At 41.7% G+C, this 19,680-nt stretch overlaps 1 protein-coding gene across 1 annotated transcript in view; it reads left to right on the top strand.

Moving 5' to 3' along the window:
• The window catches only part of LOC106565379 (lysyl oxidase homolog 2A), a 44,459-nt gene that overhangs the window by 13,478 nt on the left and 11,301 nt on the right, over window positions 1-19,680 (top strand). The window contains exons 4-7 of the mRNA XM_014132425.2: window positions 15,623-15,831; window positions 16,952-17,168; window positions 17,793-17,976; window positions 18,712-18,863. Coding sequence (XP_013987900.1) covers window positions 15,623-15,831; window positions 16,952-17,168; window positions 17,793-17,976; window positions 18,712-18,863 — 762 coding nt within the window. The remainder of the gene's footprint in view (window positions 1-15,622; window positions 15,832-16,951; window positions 17,169-17,792; window positions 17,977-18,711; window positions 18,864-19,680) is intronic.

The following is a 19,680-nucleotide window of genomic DNA, read 5'->3' as shown; positions in this document are numbered from 1 at the left end:
TATGCATAATCACTTTAACTCTACCTACATGTACATATTACCTCAAATACCTCAACTAACCGGTGCCCCCGCACATTGACTCTGTACCGGTACCCTCTGTATATAGCCTCGCTTGTTATTTTACTGCTGCTGTTTAATTATTTATTACTTTATTTAAATAAAAAAAAGGTACTTATCTATTTTTCACTTAACACTTATTTTTTTAATTAACTTCTTAAAGCATTGTTGGTTAAGGGCTTGTAAGTAAGCATTTCACTGTAAGGTCTACACCTGTTTTATTCGGCGCATGTGACAAATACGATTTTATTTGAAAATGGAGAGTAGAGGACGAGAGGCAGTGAAATAGGACACGTGGTCATGACATTTACTACTTTCAAGGCTTAATGAAGCCTTCATACGCCTTTTATAAGGCCTATATAGATGCTTCAGGAATCATTCATAAGCTTTAGCGTGGAATCTAAATGGGCAAAGCTAGTTCAATAGATGAATCCCCATCCTCAAACTTTACCCTGTTCTTTTAATACCTAGATGCCTGCTTTACAAGGATATGGCACCCGCTGTTTATTTGTGCCCTGTTTGTTTACCTTTCTATGGGTGTTATTACAGCTAACTGTCCCCACCCTGTCAATATTTCCCTGGACTGACCAGTCTTTCAACTAGCAGGGGAGTGGAATGGGAGTGGAATGGGAAAAGGTGTCATTTCGACCCTTCACCAGGCCTGACCTTGCGTCAGAAACAGGCACAAGCAGCTCCTGTGACTGACTGTCTTCCATTCATTCATGGGATGAAGTGGTATTCTATTCAGGGTTTCCGACCAGGTCACGCCATCACCTGACTGTGTCAATATGTCTTTATGTAGCCTAGTTAGACCCGACCAGACAAACCCGTGTTACATGCTAATTCAGTTATTCATATTCTATCAGAGATATTCCTATCTTGTAATGCTCTAGCCTGTCCTGAAGCTAAAAGTAAAAACAAAAAAGCACTATTTAGAAATGTCTTTGAGTGTTTTGGGGGTTCTCTGCTTGTCAAAGGCTTGTTTGTTGTGTGTATGTGTGTTGTGTGTGTGTGTGTGTGTGTGTGTGTGTGTGTGTGTGTGTGTGTGTGTGTGTGTGTGTGTGTGTGTGTGTGTGTGTGTGTGTGTGTGTGTGTGTGTGTGTGTGTGTGTGTGTGTGTGTGTGTGTGTGTGTGTGTGTGTGTGTGTGTGTGTGTGTATGCATGTATCTGTGCGTACTTTACACTAGTTAGCTGTCAAAAAAGAACAAGACCACACAGATCTGGCAATTAAATTAAGCCTTTACCACAATGATAGGTTGTCCATATTAAAGACATGAGTACTGCAGGTGACTAAAAGTTGTCTTTCCGTCATTTGAAATAAATCAATGCTCTTTCGGTGGAAAGACACTGAATTATTGTAATCTTCTGATGATTGTTTCACAGACATATTTTTTTGTTAATTACGCAAAACTTAAATGTCATGATATAGTAGCTTATGACCATTTCGTCCATCTCACTTCACACTGGGACTTTCATGGTTCTCCTAGCATTTAGTCCTTATAAATCATCTCAGTTGTTCAGTTCTGCTCCAGGCAGATTCTCCTTGTATGTGTTAGTTCTATCCAAGCAGAGCATCCCAGACCATCAGACTAGTCCCGGACGCTTTGCTTTGACCCCGGTCATTTAGCTATTTCCTGTCAGCGACATTAGCCTTTCTTTGGTGCCACATCATGTTGACCTTTTTTGGTCAGTGTCAGCCATGTTTTGACAATGGAACTAGATGGATACTGTGCATGACTCAGCTCTGCTGTGCTATGTCGCTAATGAGAATCGGCTTGTGCTTACGCTAGTGTTGTATATCTTAGTAGGAGTCATTGTGTGATATTTGGTCTCTGCTTTGTATACTGTAGGTCTGTTTGTCCTCTGTTTGGTTCCTCCAAGAAGCCAAAGGATGAAGCCAAAGAATGAACTGAATGAAGTCATCTAGTGGGGGCTTCTCTCTTCAGACCCAAACATTAGGAGGTGGGCAGGAAGCGTTGTTTATCATTAGCTAACTAACGCCATGATTCAACAAGGACAGCTGCTCACGCAATAGTTCACATGCACGTGGGGATAATGGCTTGCCACACGTGGAACCAATCGCCAAGGTGGCCTAGGGAGTTGGGTCTCAGACGGTTAGCTGGGAGGTACGTCTCGATGTGGAGGGATATTCCATGGGTCTTATTATACACGATATGGGCCATGTATCGTATGATGCTACAAAGCAAAATCGTCAGTGTTCATATCCTGGTGTAAGCAGTTTTGGTGTTGATGTGGTGTTACTTCGTGTTACTATGAACGAACTGAACGCCAGCTGGTGTTGCTTTTTAAGCTGTTAAAAAATACTTTTCTTCCATCAGGGTGTCAAATTGCCCAGTGTTACCTAGTGTTGATTTTTCAGCTGAATATTTCTAGTGTCAATTCAGGTGTTACATTAACTCTGTAAGTGTTAAATTACCACTTATTGGTGTAAAAGAACCACAGTGTTGGTGTTAATAACCAGTTTTAAACCAAAATCATGCCCATCATTATCATATTTCCCAGCATGCTCTATTGCAGTTAGCTCTTTTGTATTGTTTCTTTCAAAATCTATGTTTTTGCATGTACATTGATTGATTAATTAATCTTATGCTAATCAAATATAAATAACATACATTCTTCTAAGCTAATCAAATCTGTTATATGGATTTATTGCACCCTTTACTGAAATGGTTGTTTGAGTTTAGATGCTTAAGGTAATCTCATGTTTTAGTCTTCCCAACCTGGCAGTCATTCTGAATGCAGGTTGTGGGTGAATACAAATTCCAAATATTGGATATCCCCACTCTGGCTGGATTCCAATAGGAATTGCACATCACTTTGCAAGCCAGCATAATGTGACTTGCAAGCCTGATTTCGCAAGCCTGGTGCAAGCCTGGTGTTGGAAAGTATCAATGTTCAAAGGATAACACTTTGAAAAGTGTAAATTCAACACTTTCTGGTGATTCTCACATAAACACACTTCAAAAGTACCCAGAGTGTTCAATTTACAGATATCATTTTGCTGTGTAAGTATATGTTTATCACACACCAACACCCATGCAATATTAACTATTTTGAAGACTATGGTGAGACCAAGCCTTAAGGGGGTTGTTTCCTGGACCCAGATTAAGCTTAGTCCCGGACAAAAAATCATTCTCAATGGAGAATCTCAATTAAAAGTGCTTTTTAATCCAGTTCTAGGCTTAATCTGTGTTTGGGAAATCGTCCCTAAGAGTGTAAAGTCTTTGCAGGTTTTGATTAGTTCTTTCCCGAGTCATTGCAGGTATTGACCGAGAGGTCTTCCCCCAAGTACTTCTGAGTTATGACAACACATGATGTGAAGTCCTTCCATAAAAAGAGCGAAGCAGCAGCTGCTAACACTCTCCAGATGTCGATTACGATTTTGTCTGTTGCTCCCGGCCAAACATACTGTCAACAGACTGCCTAGCAGCAGACCTCTGAGGTCCATATACAGCTACGGGGGGGTGGCAGGCAAAGGTTGCAACCGGGCAAACAAAGGTGTTTCCAAAATTCTCTGTGATACGGTGGAGTTGGAGAGTTTGAGACAGGCTTCAGAGGAGCCTCGTGAGCGAAGGGAGAAAGGAATGTTGCATATTTGGCTGAAGAACAAGGAACGTGTATTAGACGGTTGTTTCCCTCGGTGGCAATCGGAACAGAATGTCCTCACTTACCGCCTTCCCTAACGTCTCATGTTCGACAGCTGTACCAAATCATTTAAGGTTTAGTATATCCTCCAAATGATGATGCGCAGCTAGCAGGCAATGGTGTTGTTTCCCATGTGTTCATCCATGCTTGGCATGTTGCACTCATAAACAACCTTGACCTTATGTTCTGTTTTTATCATAGGAAAAATTGTAAATGAGATGAGGAAACAACAGCCTGTGGAAGTCATTGTGCAGGTTTTCAGCCTCAGTTTATTTACACTACAGGACTGCCTAGGCCTAAGGGCTAGGGGTCAAACTGCTGCTAGCTCTGAAGATTCTGTTGCTAAAAAGACTCCCCTTGTTAGATAGATTCCTCCTGGTATTAGCTCAAGGTGTGTATGTGTGCAACATACAAATAATGATGATAAGACTAATAATATATTTGATAACAAGTTTCATATACAATTGGGTTCGAAAATATTGACACCCTTCTTACATCTAGACGTTCCGCTAGCGGAACACCACTCCAATATCCAATGATAGGGCGTGGCGTGAAATACAAACTCCTCGAAAATCTGAAAACTTCAATTTTTCAAACATATGACTATTTTACACCATTTTAAAGACAAGACTCTCCTTTATCTAACCACACTGTCCGATTTCAAAAAGGCTTTACAACGAAAGCAAAACATTAGATTATGTCAGCAGAGTACCCAGCCAGAAATAATCAGACACCCATTTTTCAAGCTAGCATATAATGTCACAAAAACCAAAACCCCAGCTAAATGCAGCACTAACCTTTGATGATCTTCATCAGATGACACTCCTAGGACATTATGTTATACAATACATGCATGTTTTGTTCAATCAAGTTCATATTTATATCAAAAACCAGCTTTTTACATTAGCATGTGACGTTCAGAACTAGCATTCCCACCGAACACTTCCGGTGAATTTACTAAATTACTCACGATAAACGTTCACAAAAAAACATAACAATTATTTTAAGAATTATAGATACAATCGCGGTGTCCGATTTTAAAATAGCTTTAAGGTGAAAGCACATTTTGCAATATTCTGAGTAGATAGCTCGCCATCACGGGCTAGCTAATTTGACACCCACCAAGTTTGGTACTCAGATTTACTCAAACTCAGATTTACTATAAGAAAAATTGGATTATCTTTGCTTTTCTTTGTCAGAATGCACTCCCAGGACTTCTACTTCAACAACAAATGTTGGTTTGGTTCCAAATAATCCATAGTTATAACCAAATAGCGGCGTTTTGTTCGTGCGTTCAAGACACTATCCGAAGGGTGACGCGGGGACGCGTATCGTGACAATTTTCTTTTAAATATTCCATTACCGTACTTCGAAGCATGTCAAACGCTGTTTAAAATCTATTTTTATGCGATTTTTCTCGTAAATTAGCGATAATATTCCGACCGGGAGTCGTTGTTTTCGTTCAAAGACTGAAAAAGTAAAATGGACTCTTCACGTGCATGCGCACACCCGTCTCATTGTTCTCAGATCGACCACTTACCAAATGCGCTACTGTTTTTCAGCCAGTAACTGCAGTCATCATTCAACGTTCTGGCGCCTTCTGAGAGCCTATGGGAGCCTTAGAAAGTGTCACGTTACAGCAGAGATCCTTTGTTTTGGATAGAGATGACAAAGAAGGCCAAGAAATGGTCAGACAGGGTACTTCCTGTACAGAATCTTCTCAGGTTTTGGCCTGCCATTTGAGTTCTGTTATACTCACAGACACCATTCAAACAGTTTTAGAAACTTTGGAGTGTTTTCTATCCAAAGCTACATATTCTAGTTTCTGGGCAGGAGTAATAACCAGATTAAATCGGGTACGTTTTTTATCCGGCCGTGAAAATACTGCCCCCTATCTATAACAAGTTAAAAAGATGAGCAAAAATGACTGTATAAAATAAATAATTCCAATACTGAGCTATATTGTATGCTCAAAAAAACTCGGAAATTATATTATTTTATATTAATATAATGCTCAGAGAAAGAGATTTTGTTTAACAAGTAATGAAAAAAATCTCAAACGGTAGATTATTAACTCCCGTGTTTTCAATACCTTTCAAAACCTCACCTTGTGAGGATAACGGCACTGAGCCTTTTTCTAAAATGTTTTATGAGTTGGAGAACACATTGGGAGGGATCTTAGACCATTCCTCCATACAGAATCCTTCCAGATCCTTGATATCCTTCGTCTGCGGTTATGGACTGCCCTCTTCAATTCAAACCACAGGTTTTCAATGTGTTTCAGGTCCGGAGACTGAGATGGACATTGCGAAATATAGATTTTGTCATCAATTAACTATTTATTTGTGGATTTTGATGTGTGCATGGGGTTGCTGGAAGATCCATTTGCGGCCAAGTCTCAGCCTCTTGGCAGAGGCAATCAGGTTTTTAGTTAAAATGTCCTGGTACTGGGTAAAGTTCATGATGCCGTTGACCGTAACAAGAGCCCCAGGACCAGTGGAAGCGAAATAGCCCCATAACATCAAAGATCCACCACCATGTTCACCCTGGTCTCATAGACTCCACATAAAATAGTATATATAAATCTGGGACACTCAAATTAGTAAGATATGTTACATTTGGCTCCCGTATGGCACAGCGGTCTAAGGCACTGCATCTCAGTGCTAGAGGCGTCACTACAGACCCTGGTTTGATTCCAGGCTGTATCACAACCGGCTGTGATTGGGAGTCCCATAGGGCGGCGCACTATTGGCCCAGCGTCATCTGCGTTAGTGTTTGGCCAGGGTAGGCCGTCATTGTAAATAAGAATTTGTTTTTAACTGACTTGCCTTGTTACATAAAGGTTAAATAAATAATAATACAAATGTGGTATGCTTACATAAGACAGAATGTTACTTGTGCTTGGATGAATAGATGGGTGGGTGTATAACGCAAACATCTAGCAACTCAAAAGTTGTGTTTTCAAATCTCATCATGGACAACTTTAGCATTTTAGCTAATAAGCAACTTTGCAAGTACTTACTACTTTTGAGCTACTTTGCAAGTACTCAGTATGTTAGCTAACCCTTCCCCTAACCTTTACCATAACCCTTTAACCTAACTCCTAACCTTAACCCTAACCCCTAGCCTAGCTAAAGTTAGCCACCTATCTAACGTTAGCGTTAGCCACCTAGCTAACATTAGCCACCTAGCTATCATACGATATGGATGATGGACATCCACAAATGAATACAACCATACGAAATATAACATATCATAGTAAATTGAGTATCACGGATTTACGTACAGAATCATACAAAATGCTCTGAGACGAGGTTGCCATATTTTTACAGTAGGTATGGGGTTCTTTTCTGCTTATGCATTCTCATTTCGACACCAAACCCACCACTGGTGTGCGTGGCCAAAGAGTTCAATTTTCATGTCATCTGACCAAAGCACCGGTTCTAATCCAAGTGCCAATGCATTTTAGCAAACTCCAGGCATTAACATTAAGTTGGATGATGTGAAAAGAGAGTTCTTTGGCCACATACACCAGTGATGGGTTTGGCGTCGAAATGAGAATGCATGAGCAGAAAAGAACCTCATACCTACTGTAGAATATGGTGGTAGATTCTTTACGTTATGGGGCTATTTTGCTTCCTTCCACAGGTCCTGAGGCCCCACAAAACAATATTTTGGTATTTGTTTTATTAGTCCATTGTTGATATTGTCCCAAAATGTGTTGCATGTCAGCATTCAAGTTTTCAAGATTTACAGTTGAAGTCGGAAGTTTACATACACCTTAGCCAAATACATTTAAACTCAGTTTTTCACAATTCCTGACATTTAATCCTAGTAAAAAGTCCATGTCTTAGGTCAGTTAGGATCACCACTTTATTTTAAGAATGTGAAATGTCAGAATAATACTAGCGAGAATGATTTATTTCAGCTTTTATTTCAGCTTTTATTTCTTTCATCACAATTAGTATTGTTTAACTTGGGTCAACTTCTGGTAGCCTTCCACAACCTGAATTTTGGCCCATTCCTCCTGACAGAGCCGGTGTAACTGAGTCAAGTTTGTAGGCCTCCTTGCTCGCACACGCTTTTTGTTCTGCCCACAAATGTTCTATAGGCTTGAGGTCTGGCCTTTGTGATGGCCATTCTAATACCTTGACTTTGTTGTCCTTAAGCCATTTTTCCACAACTTTGGAAGTATGCTTGGGGTCATTGTCCATTTGGAAGACCCATTTGCGACCAAACTTTAACTTCCTGACTGATGTCTTGAGATGCTGCTTCAATATACCCACATAAATTTCCCCCCTCATGATGCCATCTATTTTGTGAAGTGCACCAGTCCCTCCTGCAGCAAAGCACCCCCACAACATAATGCTGCCACCCCCATGCTTCACGGTTGGGATGGTGTTCTTCGGCTTGCAAGCTTCCCCCTTTTTCCTCCAAACATAACGATGGTCATTATGGCCAAACAGTGGCTTCTTCCTTGCTGAGCAGCCTTTCAGGTTATGTCAATATAGAACTCGTTTTACTGTGGATATAGATACTTTTGTACCTGTTTCCTCCAGCATCTTCACAAGGTCCTTTGCTGTTGTTCTGGGATTGATTTGCACTTTTCGCACCAAAGTACGTTCATCTCTAGGAGGTAGAACACGTCTCCTTTCTGAGCGGTATGATGGCTGCGTGGTACCATGGTGTTTATACTTGCGTTCTATTGTTGTACAGATGAATGTGGTACCTTCAGGCGTTTGGAAATTGCTCCCAAGGATGAACCAGACGTGTGGAGGTCTACAATTGTTTTTCTGAGGTCTTGGCTGATTTATTTAGATTTTCCCATGATGTTAAGCAAAGAGGCACTGAGTTTGAAGGTAGGCCTTGAAATATATCCACAGGTACACCTCCAATTGACTCAAATGATGTCAATTAGCCTATCAGAAGCGTCTAAAGCCATGACATAATTTTCTGGAATTTTCCAAGCTGTTTAAAGGCACAGTCAACTTAGTGTATGTAAACTTCTGACCCACTGGAATTGTGATACAGTGAGTTATAAGTGAAATAATCTGTCTGTAAACAATTGTTGGAAAAATGACTTGTGTCATGCACAAAGTAGATGTCCTAACCGACTTGCCAAAACTATTGTTTGTTAATAAGAAATTTGTGGAGTGGTTGAAAAACGAGTTTTCATGACTCTAACCTAAGTGTATGTAAACTTCCGACTTCAACTGTTTAACTTATGGTGCATACCGTCTTTATTTCTGTATTTTGAAAGTTATGTATCTTGAAAATGTGATTGCTGACATGAAAACCATTTTGGGACTATATCAACAATGGACTAATGAAACAAATACTAAAAGATCGTTTTTGAGTGGTTTTCCTTTATGAACTTTAACCAGTACAAGGACATGATTCCCTTTGCCAGGAGGCTGAAACTTGGCCACATGTCGATCTTCAAGCAAGACAAGACAAAAAAAATCAGCCCCCCCCCCCCGTGGAAAAAATAATCGCAGCACCCCCACCCCCAAACTACTTCCCGGTGGCTATGAAGACAATAACCCCAAGCACAACATCAAAATCCACAAAGAAATGGTTAATTAACAGTCTCTGGATGCATTGAAAACCTGTGGTTTGAACTGAAGAGGGCAGCCAATAAGCATATATGAAGGATACCAAGGATCTGGAAAGATTCTGTATGGAGGAATGGTCTAAGATCCCTCCCAACATGGTCTCTAATCTCATAAAACATTTTTGAAAAAGGCTCAGTGCTATTATCCGCAAGGTGAGGTATTAAAAAAAAGGGGTGTCAATCATTTTGAACCACTACCTTTTTGAGGAGAAAAAAAGATTACATGTTAAACAAAATCTCTTTCTCTGAGCAGTTGTATTCGTATAAAATAATATAATTTCTAATCTTTTTGAGCATACAAAATACCTCAGTGTTTGAATTATTTATTTGAACAGTCATCTTTATCAAGGGTGTCAATCATTTTGGAGCCTATTTAATGTGGCACTACCTTTTTCACTACTAAGTCTCCATTCACTCATCGAGGCTCTAAGGGCTGCCACTGTAAGAGCAGTGTCAGACTGGAATGTGACGACATGCTCTGTGTGTGTGGTGCTGTCCAGTGACTGGACACATAATGGTTTAGTCTGCTGGTAGGACTGATGGGACTTGGCTTTGCTGGGCTTGTCCTTGTGTGTGTGTGTGTGTGTGTGTGGTGGGGGGGGGGGTGATGGGGGGGTGTTCCTTGTACTTTCTGTCTCGGTGTTACACAATAATAGATATTCCAGATGCGAAACACACAAACGTGTGCACGCAAGCACACACGCGCACACACACACACCGGCAGAGCCAATCCAGTTTCCAGTCATTTATGAGGAAAGGCCTTCGAAACGGCAGGGCTAGGGGCAGATGTGAAAGTAATTTCAAATCATTTATTTTCTCTGGCTTGAGCTCTTTTGCTACTAAACTGCTGCAGCATGATTAACATTAATTTCCCCCCCATGTTTAGTAAGAGAAGACAGGCACGTGTAAGCCCAACGTGAAGCACGGTCGGGCAGTGGGGTGAATGAGAGGAAAGAAATGCACAGTAGTTTCAGGCTGAATTAGTCAGTCACTGGAATGACCGTGGCCTGTCTCACTTTCACATAGACACCTACTGATGGATGGGGAACCCAGACAGGAAAACATTCCGCCTTGTTCCAGATGGCTGCTGTGGAAATGGTTGAGTAATCAGTAGGGTATTAAAAGTCTAACTTACATAATGACATGTCCAGTCCAGTAGTAATTCTACTTTGAGAGGTCCATCGAACTGGCAATGACCATTTTTGGACGTATTAACTTGGACGTAAGAGTTGTAAGATTTATGTTGTTTGTGAATAGTCTTAGGATGAATCATACAAACAGGCTTGTTGGGCCCTATCGGCGAAAGTCAGTTCAGGTTAGCATTAGGTTGCACAGATGAGAACTGAAAGGACTAAACAGAAATAGATGAATAGTTTATTTGCATATTTGTTTTGCGACACAAGTATGTTGACCTAAGCAACTCCCACAAACACGTTTTTAGTTATAATCTAATTATTATTTGTATTTTTTTATTTAACCTTTATTTAACTAGGCAAGTCAGTTAAGAACAAATTCTTATTTAGAATGACGGCCTACCAAGGGACAGTTCGAAATTTACTGGGGTGGGGTGGGCTGGTCCAAAATAGGGGAGGATTGTCAAACTTTTTTTTTTGCTTTGGGGAGGGTAGTGTGTTTTTTCCTGATTTACATTAGCCATTTTGCAGGTTTACTATACTATATAAGGTCTTCCATATAGCCACATTTCTTCATCTGCTTGCATGCGCCTCCCCTATGTTTTAGTACTACCCTTATGCAGTATGCTTTTCCGCATGCACTATACCACAAGTCAATATAGTCTATCAGTCAACTGTCGATCCTGCCCTCTATCAGCCATTTATGGTGACATTAGTGGTAGGTGGGTCGTTTGTTCAGATCTGCTGCCTTCAACACCGTGAACCCTCTCAGGGCTGGGTGTCTCAGGCTTTTTACACTCTTGAATTGCATCCTACCTGGAATGCCGCTCCTACCAGGTGACGTGGAGAAGATCTGTGTCTGCACCATTTACTACTGGTGTCCCCCAGGGCTCGGTTCTAGGCCCTCTCCTCATCTCTCTATACACCAAGTCACTCGGATCCGTCATATCCTCACACGACCCCCCCCCCATACCTTCAGGGCTATGCTCAAAACCTCTCTTGGCCCTCCCACCCCTACGGGAGGCAGTGCCCACTCAGCCCAGTCAAAGCTATTCTCTGTCCTGGCACCCCAATGGTGGAACCAGCTTCTCCCTGAAGCTAGGACAGCGGAGTTCCTGCCCATCTTCTGAAAACATCTCAATCCCTACCTATTGAAAGAGTATCTTAAATAATCCAACGGCACACCCCCTTGCACCACCTCCTCACCTCTTCATTCTCACACTTGACTTTTTCCCCCCCAATTACTAGCTCTGACCTTGCTTATAGCTACTTTATTGAGGAAAAACATATTTACTACGACTGTGATATGTGGTTGTCCAACCTAGCTATCTTAAGATGAATGCACTAACTGTAAGTCACTCTGGATAAGAGCGTCTGCTAAATGACTCAAATGTAAATGTAAAATGACATTTGAATGATGGCGCAAAAGCCCTGTTATTTGAATGTTTCATTCCATTTGGATCAGTTGTGGGTCTACTCTCGACAGATTATAGAAAGACACAGTAGCAGCCCAGTCTGGCTGTTGCCGATCATCATTCTCCCAAGTTGTCCTATATAGTGTGGCCACATACAGAGCCTATGGCGTCTACACCCTATGGAACTTCCTCTGTCCCCCATACATACAACATCTGTAAATGTTCCTGAGTGGCCATGTTACAGTTTTGACTTAAATCTGCTTGAAAATCTATGGCAAGACTTGAAAATTGCTGTCTAGCCATGATCCCCAACTCTTTTACAGAGCTTGAGGAATTTTGAAAAGAATAATGGTTAACTATTGCACAATCTAGTTGTGCAAAGCTCTTATGAGGCTTACCCAGGAAGACTCACAGCTGTAATTGCTGCCAAAGGTTTTTCTAATATGTATTAACTCATGCATGGGCTAACTATCTATGTGATATTTCAAAAAAATAGTTTTTTTTGTTTGAATTTTGTTTGAATTTACCACATAATCAAGGTAAATTAGTGTTTTATTTTTCATTAATCTTTACAAAAATATAATTTAGTTGAAAATCTGATTGCCCTCTAGCTGATCATTGTCTGCAGCCGGCTCTGATCGTAGTGTAATGAAACAGGCAGGAAGAGTGAGCTCCTCTGTGGTTGGTGAACCCTCAACCTTCTTAGCCCTGCATTGCATCGACTGTGCCACAAAACCATGCTGAAGTTGCAAAGTTGATATCCACGTTTATAAATGCAGGGTTTGCTATGGCTCTTGTTATTTATGGTGGTAATAATTCTTTTTGAGTACATTTTATGAAGGGGGAGGGTACGCAAAATATTTTACAGTACAGTCATGTGAAAATATTTTTTACGTTGGGGAAGCGGATGCATTTTTTTTGAATGACACCTCGAGTTAGACCTCGATTATGACTACAGTCGTTTGACCCCCGAGATGAGTATGAGCTAACCACGGTCCAAAGAGAATGAACTTGCTTGGGAGAGGTCACAACACAATCACCAAAGCTAGGGATGACAACAATATTAGTCATTAATGAAGGTCACTAGTTCTGAGACATTTGTGTCTGAACCTTCCCAAAAGAGTGTTTCTATGTTTGATAAGCACAATTTCCACATTCCTAAACAAGGTGTAGTTTTAGGTGGGCCTTGAGCAAACTGTCTGATGCCGGTGTTATGTCTGGGGGTCTCGTTTCGGGGAAATGAGTGTATATGCATCCCAGCTGCAGATCTCATGTGTCCCCCTTGCACCTCACATTCTCAGCCCTTTGGTTTCCTTTTGGACCATTCTGCCAAACCAAACACTGAGATGGTTTTAAGAGCCCCCACTTCAAACCGGCTACCCCTCCTCCCGTCATGTATTTACATTAGAGAGAAACCTTGCCAACTTTGCGTCTAGAACCTCCAAGTCCTTTCAAGGCCCTCCCTTGACCACGTTCACTCTGCCTTGCTCTGCTTTGTTAATGGAAACTCACAGTTATAAAGTAACCGTCGGGATTTAAATGTATGAAAGACTGTCTTCTCTCTTGCCACTGTGGTCAGTAGTCGGGTGACTGGGGTCACTGCAAAAACAGTCTGACTCAATCCCGTCTTTCCGTTCACCACTACATTTTTGGTGTCGAGGGAATACAAACATTCCCAGAGGCTGACGCCATTTCCGGAAAACCACCCCCATTTTTACTAAACGCTAATGTTTCTGGATTCACACAGAATTGTTGGACTGTCTTTCTTAGCAGGCGAGACGACTGGCTGTTGAAGAAAAGGCTGAGCTCAGCATTCATGGCTTATCAAAGGAGTTTTTAGAGGGTTGACACTGACCACTTCATGTCTCCACATACACATTACAGCCAGGAGTTAGACTGTGGGTCTATGGTTCTATGGGCTTATGGGACTGAACAGAGTCAGAGGTCAGATGGATGAGTAAGGGAGCAGGGAGGAGTCTTAGAACGCCAACTGGAGGTGAAAGACTCAGAGGGGTTGGGTTAAATGCGGAAGACACATTTCAGTTGAATGCATTCAGTTGTACAACTGACTAGGCATCCCCCTTTTCCTCAAATGTGAAGACGCCGCTCTCCTTTAAGGGTTCTCAGGACAGACAGAGGAGGGTAACTGAGGACCGTGACCCTTCTACTGACCGGTTGGGTTTAGGGTTAGCCCCATACTTTAGGGTTAGGGGACCACCCTCAGCTTACTTCAGCCCTCAGGCAACAGCTTTTGTCTCGACTGTTATTGTAGCTTGGTGAAAAGCTCGGTGTAGCTTGGGCTCCCGAGTGGCGCAGAGGTCTAAGACACTGCATCTCAGTGCTAGAGGTGTCACTACAGACCCTGGTTAGATTCTAGGCTGAATCACAACCGGCCGTGATTGGGAGTCTCATAGGGCGGGGCACAATTGGCCCAACAATTGGCCGGGGTAGGCCATCATTGTAAATAAGAATTTGTTCTGAACTGACTTGCTTAGTTAAATAAAGGTTAAATAAAATACACGCAATTCAGATTTTTTATGTTGGATCAAGATAGCGTAAAAGCGTGATGTGTTTTTGCAATCCCACTTTGTATTTTACTGATTGATTATAATTGAGAGAAGATCAATGGGAAAACATCATTGAATTATTGATTATGCAAATGCCATTCCCCTAGTCCCAATCAATTATATTTTCAACATCTCATTTACTTTCTCAAAAGTTGCGTAACATAGACCTACAAAGTGAAAAGTCACCAAGTAAAACAAATTGATGATGCGTGTGGTTCAAAGGTTATCTCCATGTTGAGAAGTCCATTTGTGCTGCCACTGTGTATCCCAACCTGGCCCTCAATACACCTTACCCTGAACTCACCTCTCTGGTCAAGTTGGTGACAGAGCACAACAAATTCTAAGGCAGTGCAGTTTAAAAGGATCGGAGCCTTTAAAAAAAAAAAATCTTGCATAAAATGACATACTCAAATCTAACTGCCTGTAACTCAGGACCAAAAACAGGGATATGCATATTCTTGTTACCATTTGAAAGGAAACACTTTGACGTTTGTGGAAATGTGAAATTAATGGAGGAGAATATAACACATTAGATCTGGTAAAAGATAATACAAACCAAAAAACATGCGTTTTGAATTTTTTTGTTTTAATCCATCATATTTGAAATGCAAGAGAAAGGCCATAATATAATATTGCAGTTTAGGCACAATTTAGATGTAGGTCACTAGATGGCAGCAGTGTGTGTGCAAAGTTTCAGATTGATCCAGTGAAGCATTGCAATACTGGACATTATTTTGTATCAAGTCTGCCCAAATGTGCCCGAATTGGTCAAGTGATACATTTTCAAGTACAACTATAGAAAACTTTCAAAAATGATATGGTAATACAAAATTTAGCTACTGTAAATTTGACAGTGTCATTAGATTAACAAGAATTTCAGCTTTCTGCCCATATAAGACATGTCCATGTCCTGTAAAATTTGCTGTTACTTACAACGTCATGCTAATCACATTAGCGCACGTTAGCTCAACCGTACCGGTATAGGGACACCGATCCCGTAGAGGTTATTAAAGGCAAATATGCCTTCAAAAATGAAGAATAAGGTCTCAATAGGGCTCCATGCCATGGCTGCACTGTCCCGAATCTTTCATTGATAATCTTCAAGTGAAATAATACATGATTGAATGACTGTGGCTGATCCAGGGACTCTGTATCTCTCTCTTTCTGCAGAGTCTGAATGTCCAGGTGGAAGATGTGCGTATCCGGGCCATCTCCTCCCAGCGTAAAAGGGTTCCCATGACGGAGGGATACCTGGAGGTGAAGGACGGGGGGAAGTGGAGACAGATCTGTGACTTGGAGTGGACTGAGATGAACAGCCGGGTCATCTGTGGGATGTATGGCTTCCCTGGAGAGAAAAGATACAACACTAAAGTCTACAAGTGAGCAGCATAACAGAAAAGAGGGAAAGATAAGATACATGCAGACTTCATGAAGTGCTCCCAAATGTCTCTCTCTCTCTCTCTCTCGTCATATTCCATTTAGTTGGACTCGAGGGATAGCCTGTGCATGCGCACAATGGAAAAGGTTTGCTTGGATCAAACAAAATGGAATATTATGTTGTGATAAAGTTTGGAATGACAGCGTCTAAAGACCTGCACACCCGGACACTTCTATAACATGCCATTCACATCCGAAATACAGATTAAAAAATATATATTAAAAAATGGAATCTCTCCTTTAAATCAGACAGATTGTTTATTCCAGCAGGCAGCCATACCATTCTGGCCTGTATCCCTCTATTGGTCCTCTTCTATGGGAGGGGGTCGGTCCTTGCACCACCAGATCCTGTTGGAAGTAGTGTGGGGGGCCAGGTGGTGGGAACTCATCCCATTTGGTGGCTCTACAAAGGGTCATGTCTCTAATGTGATATTAAACTAAGGCCCTGACTCTCTGTGGTCACTAAAACTCATGTGGCACTTGTGAGAGAAGTGGTGTTAGCTGGAGCAGAAGAGAAAGTGGTTGGGAAACAATCACACTTTGTGTGTGTCCACTAATATTCTCACAAAAATATTTTGTTTCACATTTGGACCATGAATGACTTGGGCCATGAATGACTTGGACTGGTAATGGGAATGGTATCACAGGAGGTGGGACCTTAATTTGGGAGGGGCTTGTGGTAATGGCTGGAGAGGAATCAGTGGAATGCTATCAATTACATCAAACACATGGTTTCCATGTGTTCGATGCCATTCCATTTGCTCCGTTTCAGCCATTATTATGAGCCGTCCTTCCCTGATGGGAATTGCATGTTCTTTTGACTACAATACTGCCATTGTACTTTGTACTAAAACAGTCAAGTTCAACTGGGGAAACGTATTAATGAGGGGTAGGGTAGCATTTTATGTATTAAAAAACAAAAGTTGGTATAATGTTTCCTCATCAGGTACTGTAGACAAGTTCATGTTTTCACAGCAGGCTAAAAGAGAAAAATCAACTATTTAAATTCAGTGCAATTGAACTAAATTCAACTCGACTCAATCTCTTTGTTTCCTGTCTCAGCCTGCTGTCCAAGCGCAGGAAGAAGAACTACTGGGGCTTCGGGGTGAACTGCACGGGGAATGAGGCTAGCCTGCATGGCTGTAAACTGGGCCACAAGGTGGAGCTGAGGAAGAATGCCACCTGTGACAAGGGCTTGCCCGTGGTGGTCAACTGTGTTCCAGGACGGGCCTTTGCTCCCAGCCACGCCCAGGGCTTCAGCAAGGCCTACAAGGTGGAGGTAGGTTGGATCATCTGGAACGAGAGAGAGCATAGAACTGGGATTCAAAGGACCTCTGTGCAAGAGACTGCTTATGATGGAGATGTGATGTTACTAGAGTTTGAGCTGTCTCTGGCCTTGTATCTTGTATTGAAATGGAAAGCATTCAGAAGAGGAGAAAATTATGAAAGGCAAACCTTAGTTGTTAATGTTAATTAATGTAAGGAAACAGTTACAATTACAGTTTGATTTTGTGATCTTTCCTATAAAATCCACTCTTTGATTTCTGCATTATGTGCTGTGCTGTTTTTTATCACGTTGCATGTGATTCAACTTAGAGACTGCAGAACACTGTGTTCGAACACTTCACAGATGAGTCATGGGCTCTGGACAAAGGGGAAAATAGGCACACTGAGATCTCAAACTCTCTCTCCCTCTCTCTCTCTCTCTCTCTCTGTGATTCACAATAAGCTCAGATGTATGGAACAATACGATACTGTTTATCTTTGTGTGGTTCAACAAACAAAATCCAAATATGAGTTACTGGACTGTTTCTGTAAAGAATACAGACACATGTATCAAAAGTGATTGTAAACTATTGTTTCTCAGTAACAGTAGGCCTAACATGGTTAATCGTTTCCGCAGCAACCCCTGGTGCGTCTGAGAGGCGGGGCCAACATAGGGGAAGGGCGAGTGGAAGTGCTGAAAAATGGTGAATGGGGCACCGTCTGCGATGACAGCTGGAACCTGAAGGCAGCCACCGTGGTGTGTCGAGAACTGGGCTTCGGTAGTGCCAAGGAGGCCCTCGCTGGAGGCAAACTGGGACAAGGTAGGTCTCCACTCTCTCTCTCGCTCTGTCTCTCTATCTCTCCCATTCAAGTACATGAATCTGCTGTAATGGAATATGCAAGCGTTTATCCATAGTGATCCAAGTCTCAGACCAACCACCTCTGCCATCCACTATTCAGATGCTGTATAACCACACAGTAACAGAGGATAGTGTCTTTTCTGTTTTCTTGATCTGCTGTCAGTCTGTGTCTCAGACTACCTTGGCTCTAGCTACAGAGAAAACACTGCCAGAGAAATGTTCCTGTCCTGTCATATGCTGGAGACAGACACAGCAGGAAGGGAGTGATCACACATTATATTGTGGAAAATCCATTTTTATTCATGTGAATTATTTTGACTTGACGAAGTTTTAAAAAGAGAAAGGAGAACAGTTTAATGTTCCCAAGTGTCCCAATTGAATAAGTCAGAGTTGGCTTAAAATTGGCAGGAGAGTTGATATCCACTCTCAGTGAGATTTCTACTCCTGTTAGGCATTATTGCTATTCAATTAAACATAGTGGGCCGGTTTCCCAGACACAGATTTAGCCTAGTCCTGAACTAAAAAGCTCTTTCATTGGAGGACTCTCCGTTGAGAATGCTTTTTAGTCCTGAACTACTTTAAATCTGTGTCTGGGAAACCAGTCCAGTGTCTGTGTCCTGGATTATTGAAAGCATATTTAATTCTGAGATCGAGAGTGGGATGGATCTGACTCCCAGTGTCTTCTCTCCCCTGTAGGAATGGGCCCTGTCCATATGAATGAGGTGAAGTGTTCTGGCTTTGAGAAATCCCTCACTGAGTGCTACTTCAATAGAGATGCCCTGGGCTGCAGTCACGAGGAGGATGCTGCAGTTAGATGTAATGTTCCTGCCATGGGCTTCCAGAACAGAGTGAGTAGACCTAGCACATTTATTAGATTTTTTATTTAACCTTTATTTAACCAGGTATTTAACATGCCCACTGCATGTTGCTGCATGTTGCTGCAAACAGTGCATTCGGAAAGCATTCATACCCCTTTACTTTTTCCACATTTTGTTACGTTACAGCCTTATTCTAAAATGGATTCAAGTAATATTTTCCCTCATAAATCTACATACAATACCCCATAATGACAAAGCGAAAACAGGTTTTTAGAAATGTTAGCAAATTTGTAAAGTAAAAAAAATGGAAATACCTTATTTACAAGTATTCAGACCCTTTGCTATGAGACTCGAAATTGAGCTCAGGTGCATCCTGTTTCCATTGATCATCCTTGAGATGTTTCTACAACTTGATTGGAGTACACCTGTGGTAAATTTTATTGATTGGACATGATTTGGAAAGGCACACACCTGTCTATATAAGGTCCCGTAGTTGACTGTGCATGTCAGAGAAAAAACCTAGCTATGAAGTCGAAGGAATTGTAGAGCTTTGAGACAGGATTGTGTCGAGGCACAGATCTGGGGAAGGGTACCAAAAAATGTCTGCAGCATTGAAGGTCCACAATAACACAGTGGCCTCCATCATTCTTAAATTGAAGAAGTTTAGAACCACCAAGAATCTCCCTAGAGCTGGCCGCCCGGCCAAACTGAGCAATTGGGGAGAAGGGCCTTGGTCAGGGAAGTGACCAAGAAACCGATGGTCACTCTGACAGAGCTCCAGAGTACCTCTGTGGAAATGGGAGAACCTTCCAGAAGGACAACCATCTCTGTAGCACTCCACCAATCA

Source organism: Salmo salar, chromosome ssa12 (genome assembly GCF_905237065.1).
Source record: "Salmo salar chromosome ssa12, Ssal_v3.1, whole genome shotgun sequence".
NCBI lineage: Eukaryota > Metazoa > Chordata > Actinopteri > Salmoniformes > Salmonidae > Salmo > Salmo salar.
The sequence above is the reverse complement of the archived record's forward strand: the minus strand, read 5'-3'. Positions and strand labels throughout refer to the sequence as shown.